Below are 23,781 nucleotides of genomic sequence, written 5' to 3' on the forward strand. Positions count from 1 at the left end.
GGGGGTTGGGGTTAGTGGGAGGGATGAAATTGGAAGCAGAGCGGCCATAGACGTGAGCAAGCGAAAGAAAATATTGTGACAGAAGATGGGAGGCGAAGGAAGGGGTGCGAAGAAGGAGAAGAAGAAAAAGAAGAATGCGAATTCTGGTGGGTTTGAGTCACTTGGTCTGAATCCTAATGTTTTCAAAGGAATCAAGCGGAAGGGGTACCAAGTGCCGACCCCAATTCAGAGGAAGACAATGCCCCTCATCCTTTCTGGCTCTGACGTGGTTGCCATGGCTCGCACTGGCTCTGGCAAAACGGCTGCGTTTCTTGTCCCCATGATTCATCGCCTCAACCAGCATCTCCCTCAGGGCGGAGTTAGAGCCCTGATTTTATCCCCTACTAGGGACTTGGCCCTTCAGACTCTCAAGTTCACCAAAGAGCTTGGCCACTTCACAGGTTCTTTCTCTTTTATCTTTTACGATGATGCTACTGTTACTTACTACAAGGGCATGCTTTGATAGTTTTTTTCTGTTTTATTTTATTATGTTCCTCAGACCTTCGTGTTAGTTTATTAGTCGGCGGTGATAGTATGGAAAGTCAGTTTGAGGAGTTAGCTCAGAGTCCAGACATTATAATTGCCACTCCCGGTAGGCTTATGCACCATCTGTCTGAGGTCGATGACATGTCGTTGCGCAGTGTGGAGTATGTTGTTTTCGACGAGGCTGATTGCTTATTCGGCATGGGTTTTGCCGAGCAGCTGCATCAAATTCTTGCTCAGCTGGGCGAGAACCGTCAGACCTTGCTTTTCAGTGCCACGTTACCCAGTGCGCTTGCTGAATTTGCCAAGGCCGGTTTGAGAGATCCTCAGCTTGTCCGTCTCGATTTGGAAACTAAAATTAGTCCTGATTTGAAGCTTGCCTTTTTCACTATGAGGCAGGAAGAGAAGTATGCGGCCTTGCTGTATTTGATTAGGGAGCATATTGGTCCTGATCAGCAGACATTAATTTTTGTATCAACAAAACATCATGTGGAGTTCCTCAACATTTTGTTTCGTGAAGAGGGTATTGAGCCTTCTGTATGTTATGGTGACATGGATCAAGATGCTCGCAAAATCCATGTATCAAGGTTTAGGGCTCGAAAGACAATGTTGTTGATTGTGACAGACGTTGCGGCTAGGGGTATTGACATTCCATTACTTGATAATGTTATCAATTGGGACTTTCCTCCCAAGCCTAAAATATTTGTCCATCGAGTTGGAAGGGCTGCAAGGGCTGGTCGTACTGGTACGGCATATTCTTTTGTGACTTCCGAGGATATGGCTTACCTTTTAGATCTTCATCTGTTTCTCTCAAAACCAATCAAAGCTGCTCCCACCGAAGAAGAGGTCTTGCAGGATATGGATGGAGTAATTTCAAGAAATGACCAGGCAATGGCTAATAGAGAAACTATTTATGGTCGTTTCCCCCAAAAAGTCATTGACCTTGTTTCAGACAGAGTTAGGGAAATTATTGATACTTCGGCAGAACTGGAATCGTTGCAGAGAACCTGTAAAAATGCATTTCGTTTATATTCTAAAACAAAACCCTTACCCGCAAAGGAGTCCATCAGGAGAGTAAAGGATTTGCCTCGTGAAGGGCTGCATCCGATGTTCATGAATGTGTTGGAAACGGGGGAGTTAATGGCACTTGCATTTTCTGAGCATTTGAAAAAGTTTAGGTGAGTGCCAAATTATATTCATATGCTGGAATCCTTTCTACTTACTGCTTTTAATAGATTGTACATTCACATAGTTTTAATAATTCAATATCAGGCCAAAGCAGACCATTTTGGAAGCTGAAGGTGAAGCAGCAAAATCTAAGCACCAGCAGGTGAGTTTCTACTTTAAATGCATTATCCTTCTTTTGTTCAGTTTAGGATTCCATAATTTGGTCGAATTGACTTTACTGTTTGATTTGGTACCTAGAATGACATTTTTCTTGTTGCCCCCTTCCAGTGATTAAAATTCATGCTTCTCTTATACAATTTAACATTTTCTATTTTAATATATTCTCATACATGAAAGTTGGATAATCATAGAGGATGATGTTGTTTTTCTATGTCTTTCTATCATCTTTTCATGATTCTTCAGAATTCAAATCTATTTTCTAATTCATGCTTTGCTGGGTTAATACAATTTAGGTTTGCTATGAAATATTTGTAGAAAGTTATATGTCAATTCCTCATTACTTAAACGGTTGTCTTTATGTCAATTTCCAGTTGCATTCTTTTGTTTTGATTTTGGTTACTTCTAAGTCAATTTCTTATTTCATTCTTAGATTGAATTGGGGTATGTTGTATTCAGGATTAGGTTGTGTTGTGTATATTGAATGTTCTTGTCAATGTTTCATTTATGTTCCATGATATATCATGTTGGAATTATGATAGACTGCTGGAATATACAAGTAGAAGTAACTGAAATAATCTACTAATTTTCCCAGAGAAAGAATCCCACTCCAAGAGAAATTAATTGCCAAAGTAGAATCTCCAGGGAATATAAGTTTTTCTTTAATTTTCTTATGTCTACTACAAACTGAACATGGAGTACACATAGACTAGGATTACCCCCTGGCTTCCTAAAACTGACTGACTGATTCAGAAAGCAGGATTACTGGACCTGGTCATAATTATTTTAATTTAAAAAATAACTGCAATGAAGCACTAAGCTTGACCACTACATGAACTCTTCATAATAGAAACAGATGACACAATGCATGAAAGAATAACTTCTGCAGATAAAAACTGAAAATCAGGTGTTGTTATGGCTAAACCCATGTGCCTGCTTCCACTGATATGTGATTATAGGTTTATCAAGTTTACGCTGCATGCCACCTGAAAACCCTCTTGAAATATCTGTTATGATGTGCATGTCCATATTGTTGGCTTTCTGCTTTAACTTTACATTGAAAACGATGATCAATAATTGCAGGGCCCTTCTGGCCAATGGGTTGATGTTATGAAAAGGAAAAGAGCCATTCATGAGAATATTATAAATTTGGTTCATGAACAGCAATCTAAGATTACTAAGGAAAAGGAAAAGGAAAAGGTATGTAGCTGAAATTTGGATTTGCATTATTTGACCTCCTTTTTTAAGTAACCTGCTGACTGATTGGAATCAATCTAGTTAGTAGTTTTATTTTGAATTTTCTTTTCTTCGTATTCATTGCTTGAGGATATGTATATTTGCTTCTTGCAGGAGGAAATTCAATCAGAAATCACTTCTTTTGTGGAGAAAGGAAGAAAAGGTTTTGTTTCATATATATTGTCATTATACTTTTCTATAAGTTTGATTTGTATTTTTAAGTTTGTAAGTGGATTATCCTCGTTGTGATGCCTTTCCCCCTTGTTTTGAGTATAGTATCTTATGCAATGGTTTTATGTTATTTGTTAATCATGGTCACTTTAGTTTCTATTTCAACCTAGGGTGTAGAAATGTGGTTGAGGTGATTTCTATGAATTTCCAAGTTCAAGAACTTCTTGTCATAGGCTTTAGCAAAAGAAAAACATTAAGGGAAAGGAAAAAGGTTAATGTGGAAATACAATTGATTAATGACAAAAAGGAGCTAAAAAAATATGCTTATAACATGGTTGGCAGAGTTGGTTTTGTTAATTGCTTGCTTTGACTAAATTGAGTTGACCTTATATCCTCCAGGGTAGTCACTAAAAATCACTACCTATAACTATAATTCATTTATAGACCAAGAGTGTATAGTTGTTCTGTCCAACAGCATCCCCCTCCCAGTAGCCTGGGCCCCCATCCACCTGATATTGAATTTTTTCTTTCCCTATTTTATCAAGCAAGTACCTTTTTTGTGTTATAGTATCATGTACTTGAAAGAACCTAATACCTGAAGCTTATTACCTCTTTCTTGGCAGTTAGAATTGGGTCCTTCTAAGTATTTAAAATTGATAGAAAATTTTAAGGTTTTCATTTACTTGGGTATGCTTTATTAGGATTTTGAGTGAAAGGAGACTGGAAGGGGAAGACAAACGGTAATGATTAATTTCTGATTCTGTTTCCTTTGGTTTTAGCAGCATGTGGTTCTAAGAGAAAGCCACAAAGTTTCAAGGATGAGGATCACTATATAAGTTCAATACCAAAAAATCAAGTAAGTCACTATCTGGATTGCGATTGCATAGTTCATCATACACATGTATACTATGCCCTGTGGTGGTTATACTTTTTTTAAACTGAAAGTTAGTTGCCCATATAACTTGTATCTCAATATCATTCTCAGCACATGGAGGCAGGCCTTTCAGTAAAAGCTAATGAAGACTTCGCGTCAAATAGGTAAATTTTGTTTTATATTTATAATAGCTAATCAGTCCCCCTTATTTGCTATTTTGAGGAGGGGAGGGGGGAGCAAGACTGGCAGGTGTTTTCATTATGTTTGTTTCTTGTTTTTAAAAATATGTAGGAACAGTAAAAAAAGATGTTTCCTGTACGGGGCTGTTTTGTCTTCCAAGATGTTTTCACTGTTTTTACACAAATATTTAAAAACCTAAAAATAATGAAAACAAAGTGACAGTTTTGTTATTAAAAGTGAAAACAGAAAATGAAAAATAAAATACTTCTTTTGAAACCAAATAGCCCCCTAAACATCCTGCTGGCCCATAATTATTAGTTCATAATCAAGAGGCTGTAATGCTAAGCCATTTATTTGATTCTGTTTGTTCTGTGATGCTTAACAAGTTTACTTGTATGTTATATGATTCTGTTTTACTTATACTACCCATCCTTTCTTAATTTTGGTCCTAATGATATGCAATATTTTAGATTGGATGCAGCTGTCTTAGATTTAGTAGCGGATGATGGTGCTGGCATTAAGAAACAAAGATCAATGTATCATTGGGATAAGGTAATACTAAAGTTGTAGTTGAATGATAAAAAGAAAGACTAAAAAGTTACTTATGAAAATTTGTTTATATTTTGTGCAAAACTTTTGGTGTCAGAGGAGTAAAAAGTACATCAAGTTAAACAATGGTGACCGGGTTGCAGCTAATGGAAAGGTACAATATTTATAAGGCCCTATTGTTATATTGGTAGTACTTACTACACGAGATAAGATTCTTTTATTCACCTACCTCGACATAATATTTATATTTTCTATTTGAGAATAGATCAAGACAGAGAGTGGTGCGAAAACGAAGGCCACCAAGACTGGTATTTATAAGAAGTGGAAAGAACGCTCGCACAGTAAGGTATCTCTTAAAGGGGCAAATAATGATGGTGATCCTCAGGAACCAACAAGTTTGGCAGGTAATGTATCTGGTTTTTCACTTTTTTACATTGGACGCATATTGTTATATTGGTAAATTAGTTCTTGTCATCCAAAAGAAATATATTGTAGGAGATTGCATCAGTTTTCTTATCTTGTTTCCGCTCTTATCATGTCATTTACATTTAAAGTGCTCTTATGTCTGCTTTTTGGCTTCTTTAGAATATGGTACAACCGTAAGAGTTTACTAGATTCAATGAAATATTTAAATCCAATAAACTTGTAAGAGGATCAGACTTATAACATTTATTACATTAGATAGTTTGTTTAACTTTTCAATCACAATATGGGTTATGCATAGTAAGCATCTAAATTGGTCTCATTATATTATATCAGAGACTACCTCTGTTCCTATTTATTTGTCTAGAGAGAAGAAATTACACAGACCAAGGAATTAAGTTATTTTGTTAGAATTTATTGTTGAACTTACTAATTTAGCCTTTATTAGTGGGTCTTTTTTTTATTCTTGAATTACTCAAATAGTATAAATATTTTATATGGACAAAAGGATATTAGTAGAAGAATAGCTATTAATATTGTCTTGAATTTCTACATGGACAGATAAATAAGAACAAAGTAAGCCTTATATAATATTACATTATAGTTGCAGTTAGTGATGAGATTTACATAGGAAATATATTTATAGCCAATAATTGGATTTACATTTTTTGCCAAAAAGCATTAAAGAAAAGAAACAGGGGAATGGTTGTATTTTAGCTCAGTCAAAGATGCACTAAACAACCATTCCAAAATAGCATTTGAAATTTGAATACCTTATGGTGGTGTAAGTACCACAGTTATCAATCTCAGATAGCAGGCAATCCTGAAAGTACTATAGCAGGATAGCGCATAGCTGGATGACAACTATTCTGATGTTTTCATATAGTTATATAATCTGCACTTATGCACATAATTACACAAATAATACTCATAAATTAATAATTCGCAGCATATGCATAATTATGAACAAGTAAAGGATAAGAAAAAAATATGTTGGCAGTCTAAAACCCTAATATAATCTGATTCAATTTCTTAAAGATAATCCTCTTCATTGTAACTCTAGGTGTTAGTTTTGTAGATGTATTCTTCCTCCCCTTCAGTTTTTGTATCATCTTCCATATCTTCCTATTGTAATACCCTTCCCCTTCCTAGAGCCATTAGCAGCATCTTTTTTCTTCAATCTAGTATACTGCCTAGTGTAAGTGTAGGCCATTCAGTCACAATAGCATCAGCAACCAGTCCCCAAATTAAAGTATCATCATGTTCATTTTCAATAGTTTCCTCATTTTCACCCATTTCTCCAATTTTCCGGTCATTGCAATCATTAATATCATTGATGGCAGTGGGATCAATCATATCACAACTTCCATAAAGGTCTTTCAAGGTTTGGTTATACTTCACATAAACCAAAAATTTACAACTTTCTGAATTCATTTTATGCAGGATCTTACCGAGGAGGTCGTAGGAACTTTAAAGGCAGCAAGAAGCAGCATTTGATGCCCAATTCCCATGTGCGTTCTGAAATCAAAGATATGGATCAAATTCGGAAGGAGAGGCAGAAAAAAGCCAACAGGATTTCTTATGTAAAGAGCAAGTCGACAAAGGGTAAAAAATTTGGCAAAAATGGTAAAAGAAGAAAAGGCAGGTAGAGGTTGTTTGAAGCTCTAGAAATTGATTGTGCGGGAAAGGGAAAAAGTTTGTCGTCAAAATTTTTGTGAGAGGTTGGAGGGAAGTGAACCCAAGTGATGGCAAAAGTGGATTTTTGTTCAAATTTTTTATTGGTTCGCCAGCGAATTTTGTTTGTTCAAAGTAATCATTATTACACTTGTTGCTGTATACGGGGATCACACCTGGGCACTTCTGCCCCTTGATTACTTTTCTTTGGAATAGCGGATCAGTTGCAAACCCTTATTCTTTTTTGGTCCATAATCAATGCTCTGCATGGGTTTACCCCACGTGCGTTTAGAGTTTAATTATTTATCTTTATATTCAATTTAAAACAACTACTTATTTCTTGATTTTTTTTGTGTAAATAGCAATTTTAGTATCTGTCCTCATTTTTCGAGAAAACTTCGTTTTAGTCTTCAATATTTATAGGACAAGTCAAATTGTTCCTTAAACTAAGTAAAACTACCGTAAACACTTGGCATATGCAATCATCGATTGTTAATATTTTACTATTAGCTAGACAATAGTTGTTCTCATGAACTTGCTAATTTGACACGTCAAGTATTATTTGAATGTGACATTTAATAATGACGTGATAATTTGATCTTGATGAGACTTTATAATTTCTCTTAAAATTCATTTAGTATATAAAAAAAACCTAAATCTCAAAATCTATCAATTTGATTATGAAAAAAAATCTTAATGACTCAAATTAGTCCCTAAATACTCGCTAATCAATCCATTTGGTCCTACAACTTAAATCAACAAACTCCAACTGTTCTTCTTTTGTTATGGTAGTAGTGAAGTTTGTGTTAAATAGAAAACAATAATGACTAATTGGAAGGTGATGGCATGGTGTTTCTCATAGCTTGTCTTATGGTGGTACCTAGGTTTGTGATGATATTGTTGTGAATGGTGATGGTGGTTAGTAGTTGTGGTAAGAGTAGGATTTGGTGGTTCAATTTTAGCAATTTTGATGGGGGTAGAGTTTAAGTTCCAGTGTTTAGTGTCTTGAGAAATAGTTCCAGCCATCATCAACTTAAAAGGTATGTTATCCAAGAGCATTTTAAGAAATTGTAATAAAACTTTGACCAATTAATCTTTTAACTTTTTTGGCAATATAAATGTATTTAAGTATCTTTTTATAAAATCATAATAAAAATATATTTTTTATTTTTCTTCTAAATAAATATGATATTAAGACTTTTTACCGGAGAAAATTGATTTATAAGTTTGTTTTTAACTGTTAATTTTTTACTAGTTGGTCTTGATAGTTAGTCTTGATAAAGACTGTTGACTTTTTACTGGTTAGTCTTAGTAAAGACTTCCGACAATGTATATATATATTTTTTGAAATAAAGTCTTCTGTAATGTGACATAAAGATTTCTTTTTATTAATGTAAAATTTTATAAATTAAAATAAAAACTAAACTAAATAAAAAAATTGATAAATGAAGTAAAATTTATGAAAGTATTATACTGAAAAGAATAATTAGATGAATGATTTTGAAAAAATTTTCAATGGTGTGAAGTGATGAGTTTGAAGTTTTTAAAATAAATAAATAAATTATGAAATAAAGATGATAATGATAAGGAAGAAAGAGACTAAATTATAATAATTAAATCAATTAATTAAAAATTATAAATATTTTAGAGATTAAGTTGACAAATTTTGTTTGAGATATTTTTAAGAATCAAAATTGATGAAATTTTTAAAAAATTATAGATTTCTAGTTATGTCATCATTAAGTGTTATTTATCAAATTAATGCTAAGGTAATAATTAATGTGTCACATGTTTATTAAGAAAACTAACGTTAAGGTGATAATAAAGACTTAAATGATTAATGAAATATATGTTGAGAATTATAATATAATTTTACTTAGTTAAATTAATTTGACTTATCTTAAAATTATTGAAAGAGCTAAAATGAGAGTTTTCTCCGATGTTTAAAAACCTACATCCACATTCATTACCTATATTTTTTTAAATGTTACATCCTAATGATAAACTTGAACTTATTAGGTAATTAACTGACAAAGCTTTTTAACTATTGAAGTTGAAAAATAACTTCACAACACAACATTACAATACAACTACGACGACAAAGATGTTGGATGAAAAATGTAAAAACTTAAAGTGATTAAGAGATTAAATAATTAAAATAAGATTTGTGAGTGGAGACTATAAAGTTGTAGGAATGCAAGTGTAATTTTATTATTTTTTATTAAGAAATTATTTTAGTAAATAAATGCAAGTATTAGGTAGGTTGGATAATAAAGTGCCTATAATCTCAAATTCTTATAAAATTTTATAGGCCAATAACTACACTCAAATCTAAACCCACTTGGCAAGAATTTCTCTTTCTATTGTAGGTGTTTTTTTTTTTTTTTTTGACAGTACCCGTTGTCATTCTTACAAGGGCTTTAATTAAATAGTAGTTAAGAGGGCATTTTAATATTTGGGGACAAAAGCATAGTTCGATAAAAAGAAGATAAAAGTCAAGTAAAATTTGTGCAATATGTGACATTTCAGTCTTTCAAATATTTTTCTTTCATTTTAAATATGGAATTGATTTTAAAAACAACTGTAATACTAATTTAGTCCCTAACAAAATCAGTATTGGCCTAAATTGATTTTTAAAAATGTTGACCATAATGGATGCAATGTTTTGCATTCATAATCTTAAGGGACATTTTTATTTTATTTGAAGGCTAATTTGGGTCAGGTATTCTTTTTTGTGGGTCAAATAGAGAGTTACTCTAAAAGTTGAGTGTAGTAAATTTCTTGAAGTTTGACCATCATAAAATGTCCACAAAATAATTGTTTTGATCCTCCAATAGTCCTAGTCAACCTTGTTTAGAAGTTGCTGATATGCTACCTTTACGATTTATTCTTAGTAGGCAGGTGATATGAGTAAAAAGAAGGCAAAAAGATAAAATAAAATAAAATAAGGGGATGATGTGTGTAACTCAGCCTTCGTACTTCTATTTAGTTGAGAGTGCAGTGCAACAAATGCAAAGTACATACAAACCAACTCCATAGACTCTCAAATAACTCCTAATAATTCTTATCTCCTGTAAATAACTATTAACAAACATCTACAATCAAAATAAATATTTATAGATATTTATTAAATTTAAAATACTAGTATTTTCTACTAAAATACAAAATCTACAAAATTAAGGGTATTAATTAAATTATAAAATTGTTGAATGATAGAAGGTTTAAAAGTATATCTAAAGTTTTATTTTTTTTTGTTGAAAAAATGTATTTTAAGTATAAAATAGATTTCTTGAGCTTCTAACATTGTCATTTCTCGAGTCCAATTTTTAACCTCGAAACTTTTAAAAATACATCACACCCAAAAATACTTAATGTGATAACTCCAATACCATACAAGTTATACATAAAATAAACTTAAAATCATATTCTTAGCAATGTAATTAAGTATCATTAAAAAAATGTAATTAATTAACCACAATCTAAGTAATATTCATAAACATCTCTTAGTAATTCCAACTAGAAGAATTATCGAGTCATGGAAATAAATATTTTATCCTTGTGTATTTTTTCTAATGTTAAAAATATTAAAATAATAATTTAATCAATATTAATACATATTTGACATATTGAATGTGAATATAGGTAAAAACATAAAAAGTACTAATTCAAAATATGTAAAAATTGTAAATTAAAGTAATAAAAATTTATTTATTAATAATAAAAATATAAACATATAGAAATTTCAAGTTTTCGTTTTTCAATGAAGAAAAAAAATTAGCTAAGAGTATTTTGTTTTTCAAAAAACAGTTATAGTAGTAATTAAAAGAACAGAAAAGTTGAGGGAGGATATGGCGAATAGACGATTGACACGTGTGATTGATGGGACATATATATACGGCGAGGGGTATTTGGCGCTATTTGGTACTCACAAGACATCCTAGGCAACAGAGCAGTGGCATCTGTATCTATTCACCATTTCCACTTCTCCATTTCTCGCTTCCAAGTGTCTCTCACGCAGGTACTCTTCGTCTCTTTCAGCATCCAAAATAGATATACAACTTGATAAGGTAGTGTTTGAAATTGATTTGATCGCTTTGGCTCTGAAAATATTCCTCGTGGGTAGTGGGAAGGTAAATTAGGGTTTATGGGGGGAAATGGGCGTGTATAGCGGAGTGCTAAACTAAACCCCATTTGTGATGTTCTGTAGCTAATGGATTCGACGGATCTATGCAAAGAGTCAAAGGGAGATGTTCCTCCAAAGCCAAAGATTGAGGCTGAGATCACTGATTGTCTGGTTCCTATGACTCCTGATACTGTGGCAGAGAACGGGGAGTTTCAATCCCCTCTCACACTCACAGTGGTTAGGAAACAACTGAAGCATGCCTCCATTAATTCTGATAATGACAATGATAATGATAGTGGAACTCCCCGAACTCCCAAGGACGGTGTTTTTGACCCCTTTGCACCTGGTCCTGATAACATGGCGCGTGCACCCCACAGTAACAAGTATCTTGATGAATACAGGACCACCGTTGCTCGCCGACTAAATTTTCATTCCTCCTTTGATGCTGATGTTGAATCTCTTTCAGATGAAGATATGGTTGAATCCGTATACGAGAATCTTTTGCAAGTTATTGTTTCAAAGCAAGCTGAGGCTGCGTGGCTTCTTTCTCAAATGTCAAATCATTCAGATGATTGTAAAACGCCTCCTTGCCCACTCCGATTCACTGGAATTTCTGATACTTGTCCTGGTGCACCCATGAAGCCAGCAGGGAAACCAAGGAACATTCAAGTGGGGTTATGCAAGAAGCTTGAATTCTGACACAAATTCACCTGAATTTGTTTGTCTATATATAGAGAGAGACTAGACCAGTTGCAAATCACATTCATTCGTAACTGCATTTGGTGCTGCTAATTTTGTCTTACTGTTTTTTGTATCTCTAATTTGTAGGTTAGCTTGTTCTGGGTAATGTATTTTTACATGGCACAATTGCATCTGACCAAGCTGATAGATGTAGCAGCTACATTGTATAGTAAACTATTGCTAGTTTATTTTACAATGAATTATTCTCCGGTGTTAACTCAAATATATAATTTCTTTTTTAAGTCGGTCTTCAGTTCTATTGTATGTTTTATAAATCTTGTTACTAAACTAATTTTAATATCACAAGTTGACTGAAATGGTTCAAGCTTAAATGGTACTTTCTCTCCGCCCATTGGTCATGTTCTTCTCAGCCAATTAAGTGTTATTTCAGATTTGGGTTTAAAATCGGCGTATATGTGATTATTAGTGTGAAATTTCATCCTTCTAGAATCTCAGCTAATGCTTGGAGTGATGCCTGACTTCTATTTCCTTCCTTTTTTATATTACTTGTGCAGAAATTTAGCTCTAGACTACAAGTAGAGCAAAGGATGATGCAAGGAATCAATTTTGTTTGTGTAACTTTTCTTTTTTATATATTTTCTGGGGTTGGCTAACATGGAAAGTGTTTTCCTTTTTCCCTATTTGCCCCGCCTTACCTCTTTGGTATTACATGATGGATGTCCAGTGTTGCGGGTCGTTCCAAAATCCAAACAGTTGGGAAGTGTTATTTTCCTTTTCAGATTTAAAAAAATTGTCATTCAAGATTAAGAAGGCATGCGGAGAATTACAACCCAAATACTCAAAAGCGAGCTGTATTGCTGCAAACCTTAGGAGTGGTATATGAGATAGACTTAAGAAAAACTACTCGTATAAGTAAATTAAAATGGTCTTAAGAGCTTTTATACATGAGTGTTACAAAAATAATAGCAAGTGCAAACCTGTGATTAACCCAAATAAATTCATGATACTCGTTGGAATGCTAGGATGTAGCTGCAATTGTAGATCAAGTCTGCTTCTGTCCAATCCGGCCGAAGTGCATACATAATCTGCCCCCTGAATCCTAGTGTTGTGTTTGGGTGAAATTTTTTTAAATTACTGGATTATATGAATTTGGATAATAAGTATTTATAAGATATTTCAGAGTATTAACTAGATAATTTTTATATCAAATAGAAAGAAATTTAAATGACATGTCTTCAGAAAAAAATTAATAATTTCTCTATTATGTTTAATTTTTTTATATTATCATTTATAATCCCTTTCATACTTTACTTTCACTAAAATCATTTCTTTATTTTTGTATTCTTTTTCTTTAAGATTTCTAAAATTTTTCATCCAAACATAAACCTCAAACAATCATGCACAACCTTTCTTTTCTTTTTTATCATCGATTAGTTTAGTTATGATTAATATACACCAATACATTAGATTTTTTGTTTTCTTGGTCTTGAAGATATACAATATGATTATTATTTTCAATATTAAAAAATATATATTATACATAAAATACATCAAATAGTTATTTATGATTATTTAGTATTGAACTTAAAGGAAAGTTCTAAAGGAACAATCAAAGAAAAAATTGAATGAGATAAAATTAGAATGTTAAGATGAATGAGTAGTAACTTGAAAATGGTAGAATAATAAATATCTATATATGAGAGAATATGTTAAAATAATGAAACTGCAAAATATGCCAATTTATATATACTTTTGGATTTTAACTGGAATCATGGAACCTTTCTATTAAACCAATCCATTGCAGTAAGATCCTATTTAAAAAAACTCGAAGCACAACTCGCTCTAGATACCCTAAAGCATTTAAACTTTTACCAGCGAATTTTAGTTGTAGGATCAGCTTTGTCCGAGGTGAATGGTACGGCTATTTGTTATGCGTGAGCCCACACACAGAGACGTTTGCTCAGATGAATAAAAACATGAGAATGGGTCAATATATTAGGGATAAATAGAGGAAAGAAAAAATTGCAGTAGCATGTAACATTGGAATGTCTTTCTGCACTGGGAGCAAATTTTCAATACTTCTGTAATTCATACTTCCTAAGTAGTTTTCGCCTTCAATTATACATTTTTCTCTCAATTTTTTGTATTAAGGAAAATTAAATTGGAGAAAAATAGCCACACATGTCAGGTGTCATAAACTGAAACTTTTCCTGAACTGGAGTCTCAAAATTGCTTTACTCGTTGAATTATAAATATAACAGATATAAAAATGCATTGAATTAAAAAACACATAAAATTGGAACCAATTAAAAGCATGTTAGCAGAGTACCAATACCGTAATAAAATCGTACTAAAAACTGGACGAAAATAGAAGTTAACTTAAAAAAGTAAACATTATGTTGAAGAAATGAAAATGGGAATGTTAATAACAAATAAATTCCCAGAAGCAGCCCAAGAGGGAAAGGAGAGTAGGATACACATCAGAATTGCAAATGAAACAAAGTGAAATATGAACAAATTAATTGAACATTAAATAATACGTGTATGGTCTACTCATCTAGAGTCTAGTTTCACTCTAAACAAAAACTATTAATCAAAGTTTTGTCTTGTATTGGCACTCTTGGTTCCCTATTGTTCTATTGGAAAGATTAACTGAAAAATCACAAGATGTGGAGGAAACCACATGGACTTTGATAAAACCTAAAATGCTGACTTTGCCAGAAATCCTCACGAAAGTATTTAGGGGCAATGAACCAGATGTGAAATCTGAGTAAAGCTGGGAATTGGAGAGCAAACGGTCAGCCATAATGGTGAGGGTGAGGTTGAATCCTTTGGTCTCGCCAGAAGAAATCTCCCCAGAGGGGATTGGGACCTCGCCTATCAGTTGCCCTCTGTAATTGAGGTGGGCAGTGCTGTCTGAGTACTTGAATCCCACCTTATTAGGGTTCTTCACAGAGACATCCACGTCCAGGGTCACATTCAAATCTACCCTTAGTTTTGCTATATCCAAACTCATGTGAAAATCTTCTAGTGTCACTGAGTTCACTGTGGTAACAGGATTCTTGGCTTTGAACACTGTCAATGCTAGTATCACCACTAGCAATACAATTGCAATCACAGCACTTGTCACCGCCAGGCACACTTTTCTCCCTTTACCAGATCCTACTTTCATTCTTCCTTTTCCTTCTTATCAGTCTATATTGTCAAGCAAATGCAGAGTTTTAGTTAAAAACAAATACAGTGATTCATGACATACGTAGCATTGATATCATACAAAGTATCCTTGGGGTATCAACCTTTTAATTTTGCTTCTTATATGCATTTAATAGGAATTTGGAGGGAAACATAACACCTTACAGGGTTGTCCTCTCCAGTGAGACGCCCAATTACTATATAAAATAAAAAGTACCACAGTTTTTAATCATAATTTTTCAATTTTCATTTTGTTTGTATTGATATTTTCTAACAAATGCAAAAGCCGTAATTATTTGCACATCCTTAATGAAGTGTCAGCCTAGTGAATTTTAAAGTTGACTGAGTAGTCCTGGTATACTGCTTGGATCTTCGGTAACTCTAGTCTTGAGGTAATAGGAATGTTACCTACCACTCTAAGATTATTGGTCTGATCCACTGAACTAAATTTCGGTACCAATAGTAAAATATACATATGTAGTGTATCACATATCTAAAACTGCGAATAGGCATTCCGTTTAGAGGCTAACATGAACTAATGCACCATCACTTGGTTGCAATAAGTTTTTCTCAGCAGTCAGCACCCAATACACTCTTGTGCAGGACTAATCCATTTGGGCATCCGTCGGCCCAGTCTCAATTCAGAGTGTAGTGTTGATTTATTCTGATAAATTTGAAATTTCAATGACAAAAGAAAAGGAACATTATATATACATAACATTTCTTATAACAATTAACCACGAATTTAAGCATATTATAAATATTCAGATATATGACTAACAATCAATCACTCTTCTCTTTCCTTTCTATTTTTGGTAAATTTTCCTAAATTTAGTGTTTTGATCAGCAGAATATTAGCTGGCTTGGACCTGTATTTTAATCCATGCAGAAATCTTTTCAAAGGACTTAAAACACTTGGGGATGTTAATGACTGACACAGATCAATACTTATACTGGTATGACTTATCCAAGTGAATGACAAACTGGGGGAGCTGAACCCCCTTGCCCATCCCAATTATTTACTATTTTTGACTTTATTCTCTTAAGCTGCCTATTAAGATAATAATCATTCTGGTTGCATAAACATTTGGAATCAATCCTTTTACCCCCTGAAAGAAAGAAATTATTCATGAGGTCTCTGAGTCTTTAATTAGTTGGTCATTTTACTCGCTCAGTTACCATGTTTGCAAAAACTGCATAGACGAGGACATTAATTGCGACAGTAGACGTACATGTAATAAGAAATTAAAGTTGGCAAAGTGAAATCTGGCCCATTTGGGCTAGCCTGTGATGAGTAGCAGACTTTAGCAGGCCAGGCTAAGAAGGCCAGGATCTAATTCAAGCTCACAAAATAGTGCCTAAAATGGATAAAGACCGAATTTTTGCAAGATTTTATATTTACAGGCTTAGCCCGAGCTTGATTGGATCAGGCTAAGAAGACGAAGATTTAATTCGAGCTCAAAATTTAAAGATCAAGCCCTACATTTTATTGGGCAGACCATTTTGCCAACTCCACAAGGAATGTGTTGTCCCATGTAGTTTGTACTCTGCCTTCGGGAAAATAATGATCAATTTCAGTACTTGAAGGATAGAAATGACTGACCCAAATCCCAATCTTTTCAGGACTAAAAGGAGTACTAACTCGTTGCCTCCTATAATTTAATCGACATCTAAATCAAGAGTGCACAGTGCAAAGTCCGAGCGGCAGCAATCATAAATTTGAGAAAGGACTAAGGAGGCCAGTTAAAAGTCAGAAACATGGTGTGTTTGAATATTGCATCGGAACGTCTTAGGAACAACAAAATGATCTCAAATATAAGCAAGACGAAAATTGGATACCTGGAAATTGAGATTATCCGGGGTGTGTGTTTGTCGCATACATCCACCGCGAATTGAATCGGCTCCTCAAAGATGAAATCTCTCTAAATGCAATCCCAATTCACGTCAGGATCACGACTCATATTAAAGCTTTCTAAGACGTAATTTGCAAACCCTATATGGACCTTGGAAGGCTTCGCTATCAAACACTTCCGCTATTAAGAAAATTGATGAAAGAGAAAAATCATTATCACAGAGAAGAGAGATTGATCAATGGGGATGCATGAGTTTACTGTCTGTTCAACGGATCTGCCAGAGTTTATATGTTTTGTTTGCTTGTGATGGAAAGAACTTGAACACTTGACGTTGGACGACTTACATGAAGCAATTGAGATTATATGTTTTGTTTCGTTGGTTAATTCCTTGTTTACATGAATTTGGTACGAGGGTTTTGTCAACAAAGTTAAAACACTTAAATTCATTTTTAAAGGCTTAATTTTTTATTACAAAATTTTTTATTATACTTTTATAATTTTATTATAATAAATATATTTTTTTAGAAAAAAATTATTATTTTTAATATTTAAATTCACTTTTAAAAGATGAGATAAACAAAATTTTCACAAATTTTATTAATGGATAATTATATTTAATAAGTTAAACTTTTATTGTTAAAAAAATTTTAAAATACAACTGTACCTCGTATCAAAATAGCATGAGTACCTCGTATCAAAATTAAAAAAAAAACTTTTATTAATTATATGCATTTATAATAAAATAATATAACGAAATGTTTAAAAGTTAAACTTTTATTTTGATATTTATAGAAAGAGAATGAATTATCAAGCCACCCAAGTTAAAAACTATATCAAATCAAAGTATAACAACAAAGCAAACTAGCAAAGCAAAGTAAAATAAATTATAAACTAGTACATAGATAAATTAGCTAGTTAAAACAAGCAAAATAATAAAAATTTTAATTTATAAATTAACAACAAAACAAGTTATAAATCAGCAAGTAAACAAACCACCAAGTTATAAATCAACAATAAAATAAGTTATAAATTAGTAAGAAAACAAATCAGCAAAGCAAAACAAAACAACAAGAGTTTTAAATAAATCAACATCAAAACAAGTTATAAACCAATAGAAAAATATACCATCAAAGCAAAACAAAAGAACAGGAGTTTAATTTACAACCTAGCAACAAAACGAGTTATAAACCAACAACAAAAGAAACCTGCAAAGCAAAGCAAAACAACAATAATTTTAATTTATAAACTAACATACATAATAAGTTATTACCAAGCAAGAAAACAAACCAGCAAAACAAATCAAAATAATTCATGTGTTGTATGCAACAATGTTGGAAATAGAACCAATTCAATCTAGAAAAAAAGCTACACACATCAGAAAGAAATATGAAAACTCTGGTAAGGAGAGGAGAAATAGCCTTATAACTTGGTTTTCTATCCTGCTAAGTGAAGAAAGTCATGCCACTTCACAAACAAAAAAGAAAATCACAAACAATCATTGTTAATCGTGCAATTGAACTCTAAGTACATACAAATTACAAAGAACAAATCAATTTATTTATTATTTTCAGAAATAAATATTTCAAAATTTATTTATTGAAAACTCTAAACTTAAAAAAGGGAAACAAATTTTTCAAATAAAAAAATATTCATTTTCAGAATAAGCACAAAGAAATGATCCTTCTTACTACATACGCAGAGAGGAAAGGTAGCAATCCAAGCTCTTTTTGAATCAGATATTGGATGTGCTAAGCTAAGTGTAGCCTGTTTAGTATGAAGGATTGAGATTAGATATCCAATTAGACAATGAAAGAGGTGGATATTTCCGCAAAGCTTAGTACGAGGGACCGTGGACGGATGTTAAACACTCTCAGGTTTATATTCATGAAACAATAGCTTTTAAAATAAACAATACTGTTAACTTTTAACATAAACATCACTACTAAGGTGTACGTTTGCAAAATTTATTCATTAGAGGAACTGAATTGAAAATAAAAAAAAATTATAAACAAAATATCTAAATAAGATATCATAACATAATTGGTTATTTATTGAAATTACATTGAAATACACTTGTTAAAGACCTTTTTAGTTGTCATTGAAGAGTACGCCCATCTCTCCTATATCACTTTGTTACAACATTTGAATATTATTTACTTTTTTAAATATATTTGGTCTAATTTAATATATAATATAATTAAATTATTATTGATTTAATTATACTTTATCATGATTAAACCGGTATACGAACCGATAGTTTCATCAATTTAACAATTAGTTGAATTTTTATAAATCACAACTAAAAAAATATTGTTTTTTAATGTGAAACAGACAATAATTTTTTGGTACCTTAATGGTCATTTCCTTAACCAATATAGAGTTGAAAAATGTTTTAAGTTTAACATTTGTAAGTAAAGATTTAATTAGCTGATTTGTCCTTGATTCGTGATTTTTAAAAAAAATTTAAAACAGAAAAGTTTAGATTAACGGGATACTCACTCCATTCAAAATTCAAAAATAACACCAACTTCGGTGTTGTTTTTTTTTTTCCCTTGAATTTTATTAAAATATTAATGCTTTTTTTTTACTTCAGATTTTTTAAGATGTCAAGTTGTATATAATAAGCAAAGATTACTCGCAGCTATAATTATAATTTGTTTTTATTTTATAGATAAAAGGTTACAATTAAAAGTTTTTAAAGTCACATAATTACTTTAAAAATTCATGTAATATTTTTAAAAACTCACATAATTTATATAATTTAATTTTAATTATTCATGATAAAATTTAGTAGTTAAAATTTATTTTCACATTCTTACAACTTATTTGATACGTTGCTGAGTACTTAAAAAAAAAAATATTTTCAAAACTTTATGCAAGAAACAAAGAGGTTTTTTTTTCCAGCTATTGACATATAAAAACTTAGAGTATGTTTGTTTTGATTTTTAAAAAGAGTTTTTTTTAATTTTTTTAAAAACTCTTTTTAAAAATCAAAACAAACGTACTCTTAATATTCATGTTTTGCAATATAATTTTTTGTTAAAAATTACTATAATTTATGATAAATAAAAGCTTTTAATAGAATTTGTAAAATAAATATTATATATATATATATATATATATATATATATATATATAATAAGAAACTAAATTTATATCAGTAAAATTCACCGTGACATCCATTAATTTAAAGAGGTACAAATAGTTTCTCAAGTTTACAGATATTATAACAAACACTATATATATTACTGCTAATTTAAATTAAAATATCTCTTAAATTTAACTAATTTAATTTAACGACAAATATGTCCTTATTATATACATCTCCTCAACCGCAGTCCTTTTTAGGCAATTCTTTTTTCTTAATTCTTGGTTAAGGGATTGATCGCTTGGACGATGAAATGCATTTAGTTTGTGCACGAGCTTTACGCTTTAGATTATATAAACGATCCATCGTTATTTCTTCTGATTTTTTATTTTTTATATGAAGGAATAGAGAAACAAGGATCCATCAACAAATATTTAATGCTTATCGATTATAGACAGATAGGTTGTCTGTTTTTCCATTTTTTTCCTTTTCTTTAGTGGTACATCTAGGTTGTCTGCTTTAAGCTTAAGGAAATAAACATGCCACTTTAATGTATAATTGTTTTGATGATCGTGAAGTTTTACTTACATAATCAATGTGAAAAGAAAATGCGTTAGTCCCATTGCCAAATAATAAGAATAACAATGATAGTCCCAAGTTCCGAGTGACATATAGAGAAAATTAATTGCGCTGTGAAAAGGAAAAAGAAACAAGAGAGTGGCTTGATAGGGATATATACAATTTTGTGGACGAATATCCTCTTTTCTAAATTCTAACTGGAGGTACTTTACATGGATAATGAGCAATGGGAGGAGATAGGTTGAAAAGAGTGGGAGTTATGTGGTTCTTCCTTTGAAGGGTTTGAGAATCTGAAATGAACAGAGTAAAGTTGGATCGACGCACATGAGAGCACCGGCATTATTGAACTCTCCACAATAGTTTGGGGCTGAGAAAATTGTAACTAACTGCCTGTCTGCGAAGAATTGGTAGCCATCTTCAACAACCTGATGAGCCCTGCATATAAGATCAAGATCGTGTTTCTTCAAGAACTCGGCGACCTTATCTGGGCCAAAAGTGTAGGAAACACCCCTATCATTCTCACCCCATCCTCTGATTTCTTTGTCAGGATCAGCCCAAAGCAAGTCACATAAGAGCCCTTGGTCTGGCACGTCCACTGGCCTCTCTATAGCCTTTATCTGATCCAAACTCTCCATCTCAGGGGAAAGACCTCCGTGCATGCATAAAATTTTGTCGTCAATCACTGCAGATACGGGCAAACAGTTGAAGCAATCTGTGAACATCTTCCATAGCCGAACGCTGAATCTTCGCTTGCATTCGTCGTAGAAGCCATAAATTCTGTTAATAGAGGCACATTCATGGTTTCCTCGGAGAAGGAAAAAGTTTTCTGGGAATTTGATCTTGTATGCAAGTAGGAGGCATATTGTTTCTATACTCTGTTTTCCTCTGTCCACGTAGTCCCCAAGGAAGAGGTAATTGGAATCCGGCGGAAACCCACCGTACTCAAACAGTCGCAATAGGTCTGGATATTGGCCGTGTATGTCGCCTGAATAATGAGATTATCATACATGTTAATTACCGCAGTATCATTGCCTAATACTACTTTGGTAGCTTAAAAAAACAATATCAATTACCGCAAACGTTGATGGGGGCTTCCAATTCCAGCAGATTTGGCTGTCTTAGGAAAACTTCTTTTGCCGTGGTGCAAAGGGTGCGAATTTCTGACTCTGTCAGTTGAATTCGTCTACCCCTATTCTTCCTTGCTTCCAAAAGCCTCTCTATAAACCCATCCAATCCTTCCATTCCCTAATTCCTTCTTATTTGATTTTATCTCTTTCGATAATAATAAGTTTTCTCTTCGTATTCTATGATTCTCTTCCCAAACTCAGTCGCCAAAAAGGATGGCATTTCCCGGAAAGATATATTCCAAAAACAACGGAATGTTAAGGATATATTTGGGGGTGTCGAGGCAGATTTTTGTTTTTATCAAATTGACTAGTTTCTATGGTTGAGAAGCTGAGGATCTAACAGTTGCCAATGAATGGAAGGGAGAAGAGGCACCCAGCTTCCTTCGCTAAAATTAGTACTAAGATAAAACCGGCTTTTTTTATTTAAAAATAAAAAATCCTTTAAAAATTTCTCATTTCATAAAATTTAAAATATGTCCAAATTGTAATTATTATATAAATGGTAGTAGGGCATAACTATTTATAATTTATACATAAATTATATTAGGTCTAAATAACTATAATAACGTAACTTAAATTTAATACATAAAATTTTTAAAGTGTGACTTTTAAACAAGTAAAGTGGTATGACTAATAAGCATGTAATTCTACTTATTAGAAATTTAGAATTTAGAATATAATTTATTTTATTTTAATACGACCTATCTTATAAATTAAATTGTCTAAACTTTTTACATCTTATTGACCACTCTTATATATATTTATTGAGAATTTATTTGCTTATAATTCATTTTTCTCAATTGTAGAAAGTGTTAAATATTTATATTTGGCTGAAAGTTGTTATATATTTGTTCATTAAAATGATATAGTTACAAATATTATAAAGGAAGTTACTTTCAATAGTGAATGGTTAATTTACATTGTTGTTTGTCTAACTATAAATTTTGTAATTGTAAAGGAACATATTCTAGCAGTTAGGCCAACCAAACAATAGACAAATGGTGTTTAATTTTCAAGTCCAATCTCTAGAGATTTGCATAATGGAGATATTCGTAACTTTGTGAGAAAGTCAATTCAATTCTGGAGGTTCTAATACTATTGAATTAGTTTTTGAGGCATCCTCCTCCCAAAGAATAAGGTTGGCATAAGTGATTGTAAATGGCCAAGAGAAAATGTTGGCAATATTATGGAAAATCCAAGTTTTGCATAGTTTCCTCAACTTTTGGATGTTGACCTTATTGGTAGTTTTGATTTGTCAAATTTTATTGAGTACAAAGAAGATGTTGAAGAAGAGCAATTTGATGGGCCTATACAAAATGAGAGCAATGATAAAAGTGATAAAAGTGATGAGCAAAAATATAGTTGGAAGTGAAACAATTGTTCAAGAGTAAGGTAGCTGTGTTTTTTTTGCAATAAAGAGTTACAATACTCAAGATCAACTAATTATAAAGTTTATGACTCAGATCATATAAAAAATATGGTTAATGTAAAGTTTGGCAACATATACAATTGGAGTAAATTGTAGATATGGGAAGTTTGAAAGTATAATAGACCACACATGCGTATTTGATTTGGTTCTTGATAGTCATTTATAATTGAATAGTGATTTTATTTGTGCTAGCAAATTGTCAGTGGTGCAATCTGATCCAACAATATCTATTGAAGTATTGGAAGGATCTGTTAAGTCGCAAATTAAATTCAAGACAAAATATACAAATGTATGGTATGTGAAACATAAGGAAATTAACATGATTTATGGTGAGTGAGAAGCTTCCTAGAATGAGCTTCTGAGATGTCTTATTGGCTTGAAATGTTATATGTCAATTACTATACCACATCTTTTGACGCAACCATACTATGTCTCGGTAATGATATTAATCATAATTATGTAATATTCTCGTGCTTGTTTAGACATTTTCTCAATGCATGGAGGCATTCAATGTTCCAAGCCATTTATTTCTTTTGATATAAGGCATTTGTACCGCAAGTATAGTGGAACATTGTTATGGTTATTGTTCAAGATTTATGGCCATCACTAAACTAACTAAATTAAGCTAATTTAAGTAAAAATTAATATAATCTAAGTAAAAAATTAATTTAACAACTAATATTTTTAAAATTTTAATTAAATACTCAATGTAAAT

The 23,781-nt window shown here is 32.1% G+C and overlaps 4 protein-coding genes across 10 annotated transcripts; 2 read left to right on the forward strand and 2 right to left on the reverse strand.

Annotated features, from left to right (window-relative positions):
- On the forward strand, positions 1 to 7,315 carry LOC113849081 (putative DEAD-box ATP-dependent RNA helicase 29). 5 transcript variants are annotated; one of them, XM_027478681.1, is made up of 11 exons: positions 1 to 440; positions 539 to 1,700; positions 1,795 to 1,852; positions 2,950 to 3,066; positions 3,217 to 3,265; positions 4,053 to 4,129; positions 4,259 to 4,311; positions 4,798 to 4,879; positions 4,974 to 5,030; positions 5,142 to 5,280; positions 6,743 to 7,315. In XM_027478681.1, the coding sequence occupies exons 1-11, from the start codon at positions 86 to 88 to the stop codon at positions 6,946 to 6,948; spliced, it is 2,355 nt and encodes a 784-aa protein (XP_027334482.1). In that variant the 5' UTR covers positions 1 to 85; the 3' UTR covers positions 6,949 to 7,315. The 5 variants fall into 5 exon arrangements, with proteins under 5 accessions (XP_027334482.1, XP_027334483.1, XP_027334486.1 ...); XM_027478682.1 differs by having other exon boundaries at positions 14 to 440; positions 4,056 to 4,129; positions 6,743 to 7,268; XM_027478685.1 differs by having other exon boundaries at positions 14 to 440; positions 3,220 to 3,265; positions 5,142 to 5,292; positions 6,743 to 7,149.
- Positions 7,316 to 10,892: 3,577 nt separating this feature from the next.
- On the forward strand, positions 10,893 to 12,180 carry LOC113850365 (cyclin-dependent protein kinase inhibitor SMR11-like). The gene is made up of 2 exons (XM_027480887.1): positions 10,893 to 10,991; positions 11,181 to 12,180. Exon 2 carries the CDS (start codon positions 11,184 to 11,186, stop codon positions 11,793 to 11,795), a length of 612 nt encoding a protein of 203 aa, XP_027336688.1. The 5' UTR covers positions 10,893 to 10,991; positions 11,181 to 11,183; the 3' UTR covers positions 11,796 to 12,180.
- A 2,111-nt stretch (positions 12,181 to 14,291) lies between these two features.
- Positions 14,292 to 17,160, reverse strand: LOC113850032. 3 transcript variants are annotated; one of them, XM_027480343.1, is made up of 3 exons: positions 16,830 to 17,160; positions 15,521 to 15,654; positions 14,292 to 14,993 (listed from the first exon to the last, which is right to left on the reverse strand). In XM_027480343.1, the coding sequence occupies exon 3, from the start codon at positions 14,968 to 14,970 to the stop codon at positions 14,392 to 14,394; it is 579 nt and encodes a 192-aa protein (XP_027336144.1). In that variant the 5' UTR covers positions 14,971 to 14,993; positions 15,521 to 15,654; positions 16,830 to 17,160; the 3' UTR covers positions 14,292 to 14,391. The 3 variants fall into 3 exon arrangements, with proteins under 3 accessions (XP_027336144.1, XP_027336143.1, XP_027336142.1); XM_027480342.1 differs by lacking the exon at positions 15,521 to 15,654; XM_027480341.1 differs by having other exon boundaries at positions 14,292 to 15,654.
- A 3,607-nt stretch (positions 17,161 to 20,767) lies between these two features.
- LOC113850843 (serine/threonine-protein phosphatase PP1 isozyme 1-like) lies at positions 20,768 to 21,761 on the reverse strand. Its single transcript, XM_027481371.1, has 2 exons — positions 21,584 to 21,761; positions 20,768 to 21,495 (listed from the first exon to the last, which is right to left on the reverse strand). The coding sequence occupies exons 1-2, from the start codon at positions 21,750 to 21,752 to the stop codon at positions 20,768 to 20,770; spliced, it is 897 nt and encodes a 298-aa protein (XP_027337172.1). The 5' UTR covers positions 21,753 to 21,761.
- Positions 21,762 to 23,781: the final 2,020 nt, after the last annotated feature.

The sequence above is a fragment of the Abrus precatorius genome, unplaced genomic scaffold (assembly GCF_003935025.1).
Source record: "Abrus precatorius isolate BTA unplaced genomic scaffold, Abrus_2018 Scaffold9, whole genome shotgun sequence".
In the NCBI taxonomy this organism is placed as follows: domain Eukaryota; kingdom Viridiplantae; phylum Streptophyta; class Magnoliopsida; order Fabales; family Fabaceae; genus Abrus; species Abrus precatorius.

Coding starts and splice junctions, on each gene's coding strand:
- LOC113849081 (XM_027478685.1), top strand. CDS start 86: ATGGGAGGCGAAGGAAGGGGTGCGAAGAAGGAGAAGAAGAAAAAGAAG. Junction 4,312..4,797: donor GAAGACTTCGCGTCAAATAG/GTAAATTTTGTT, acceptor GCAATATTTTAG/ATTGGATGCAGCTGTCTTAG. Junction 5,031..5,141: donor GGGTTGCAGCTAATGGAAAG/GTACAATATTTA, acceptor ATTTGAGAATAG/ATCAAGACAGAGAGTGGTGC.
- LOC113850365 (XM_027480887.1), top strand. CDS start 11,184: ATGGATTCGACGGATCTATGCAAAGAGTCAAAGGGAGATGTTCCTCCA.
- LOC113850032 (XM_027480342.1), bottom strand. CDS start 14,970: ATGAAAGTAGGATCTGGTAAAGGGAGAAAAGTGTGCCTGGCGGTGACA.
- LOC113850843 (XM_027481371.1), bottom strand. CDS start 21,752: ATGGAAGGATTGGATGGGTTTATAGAGAGGCTTTTGGAAGCAAGGAAG. Junction 21,496..21,583: donor AGCCCCCATCAACGTTTGCG/GTAATTGATATT, acceptor CTCATTATTCAG/GCGACATACACGGCCAATAT.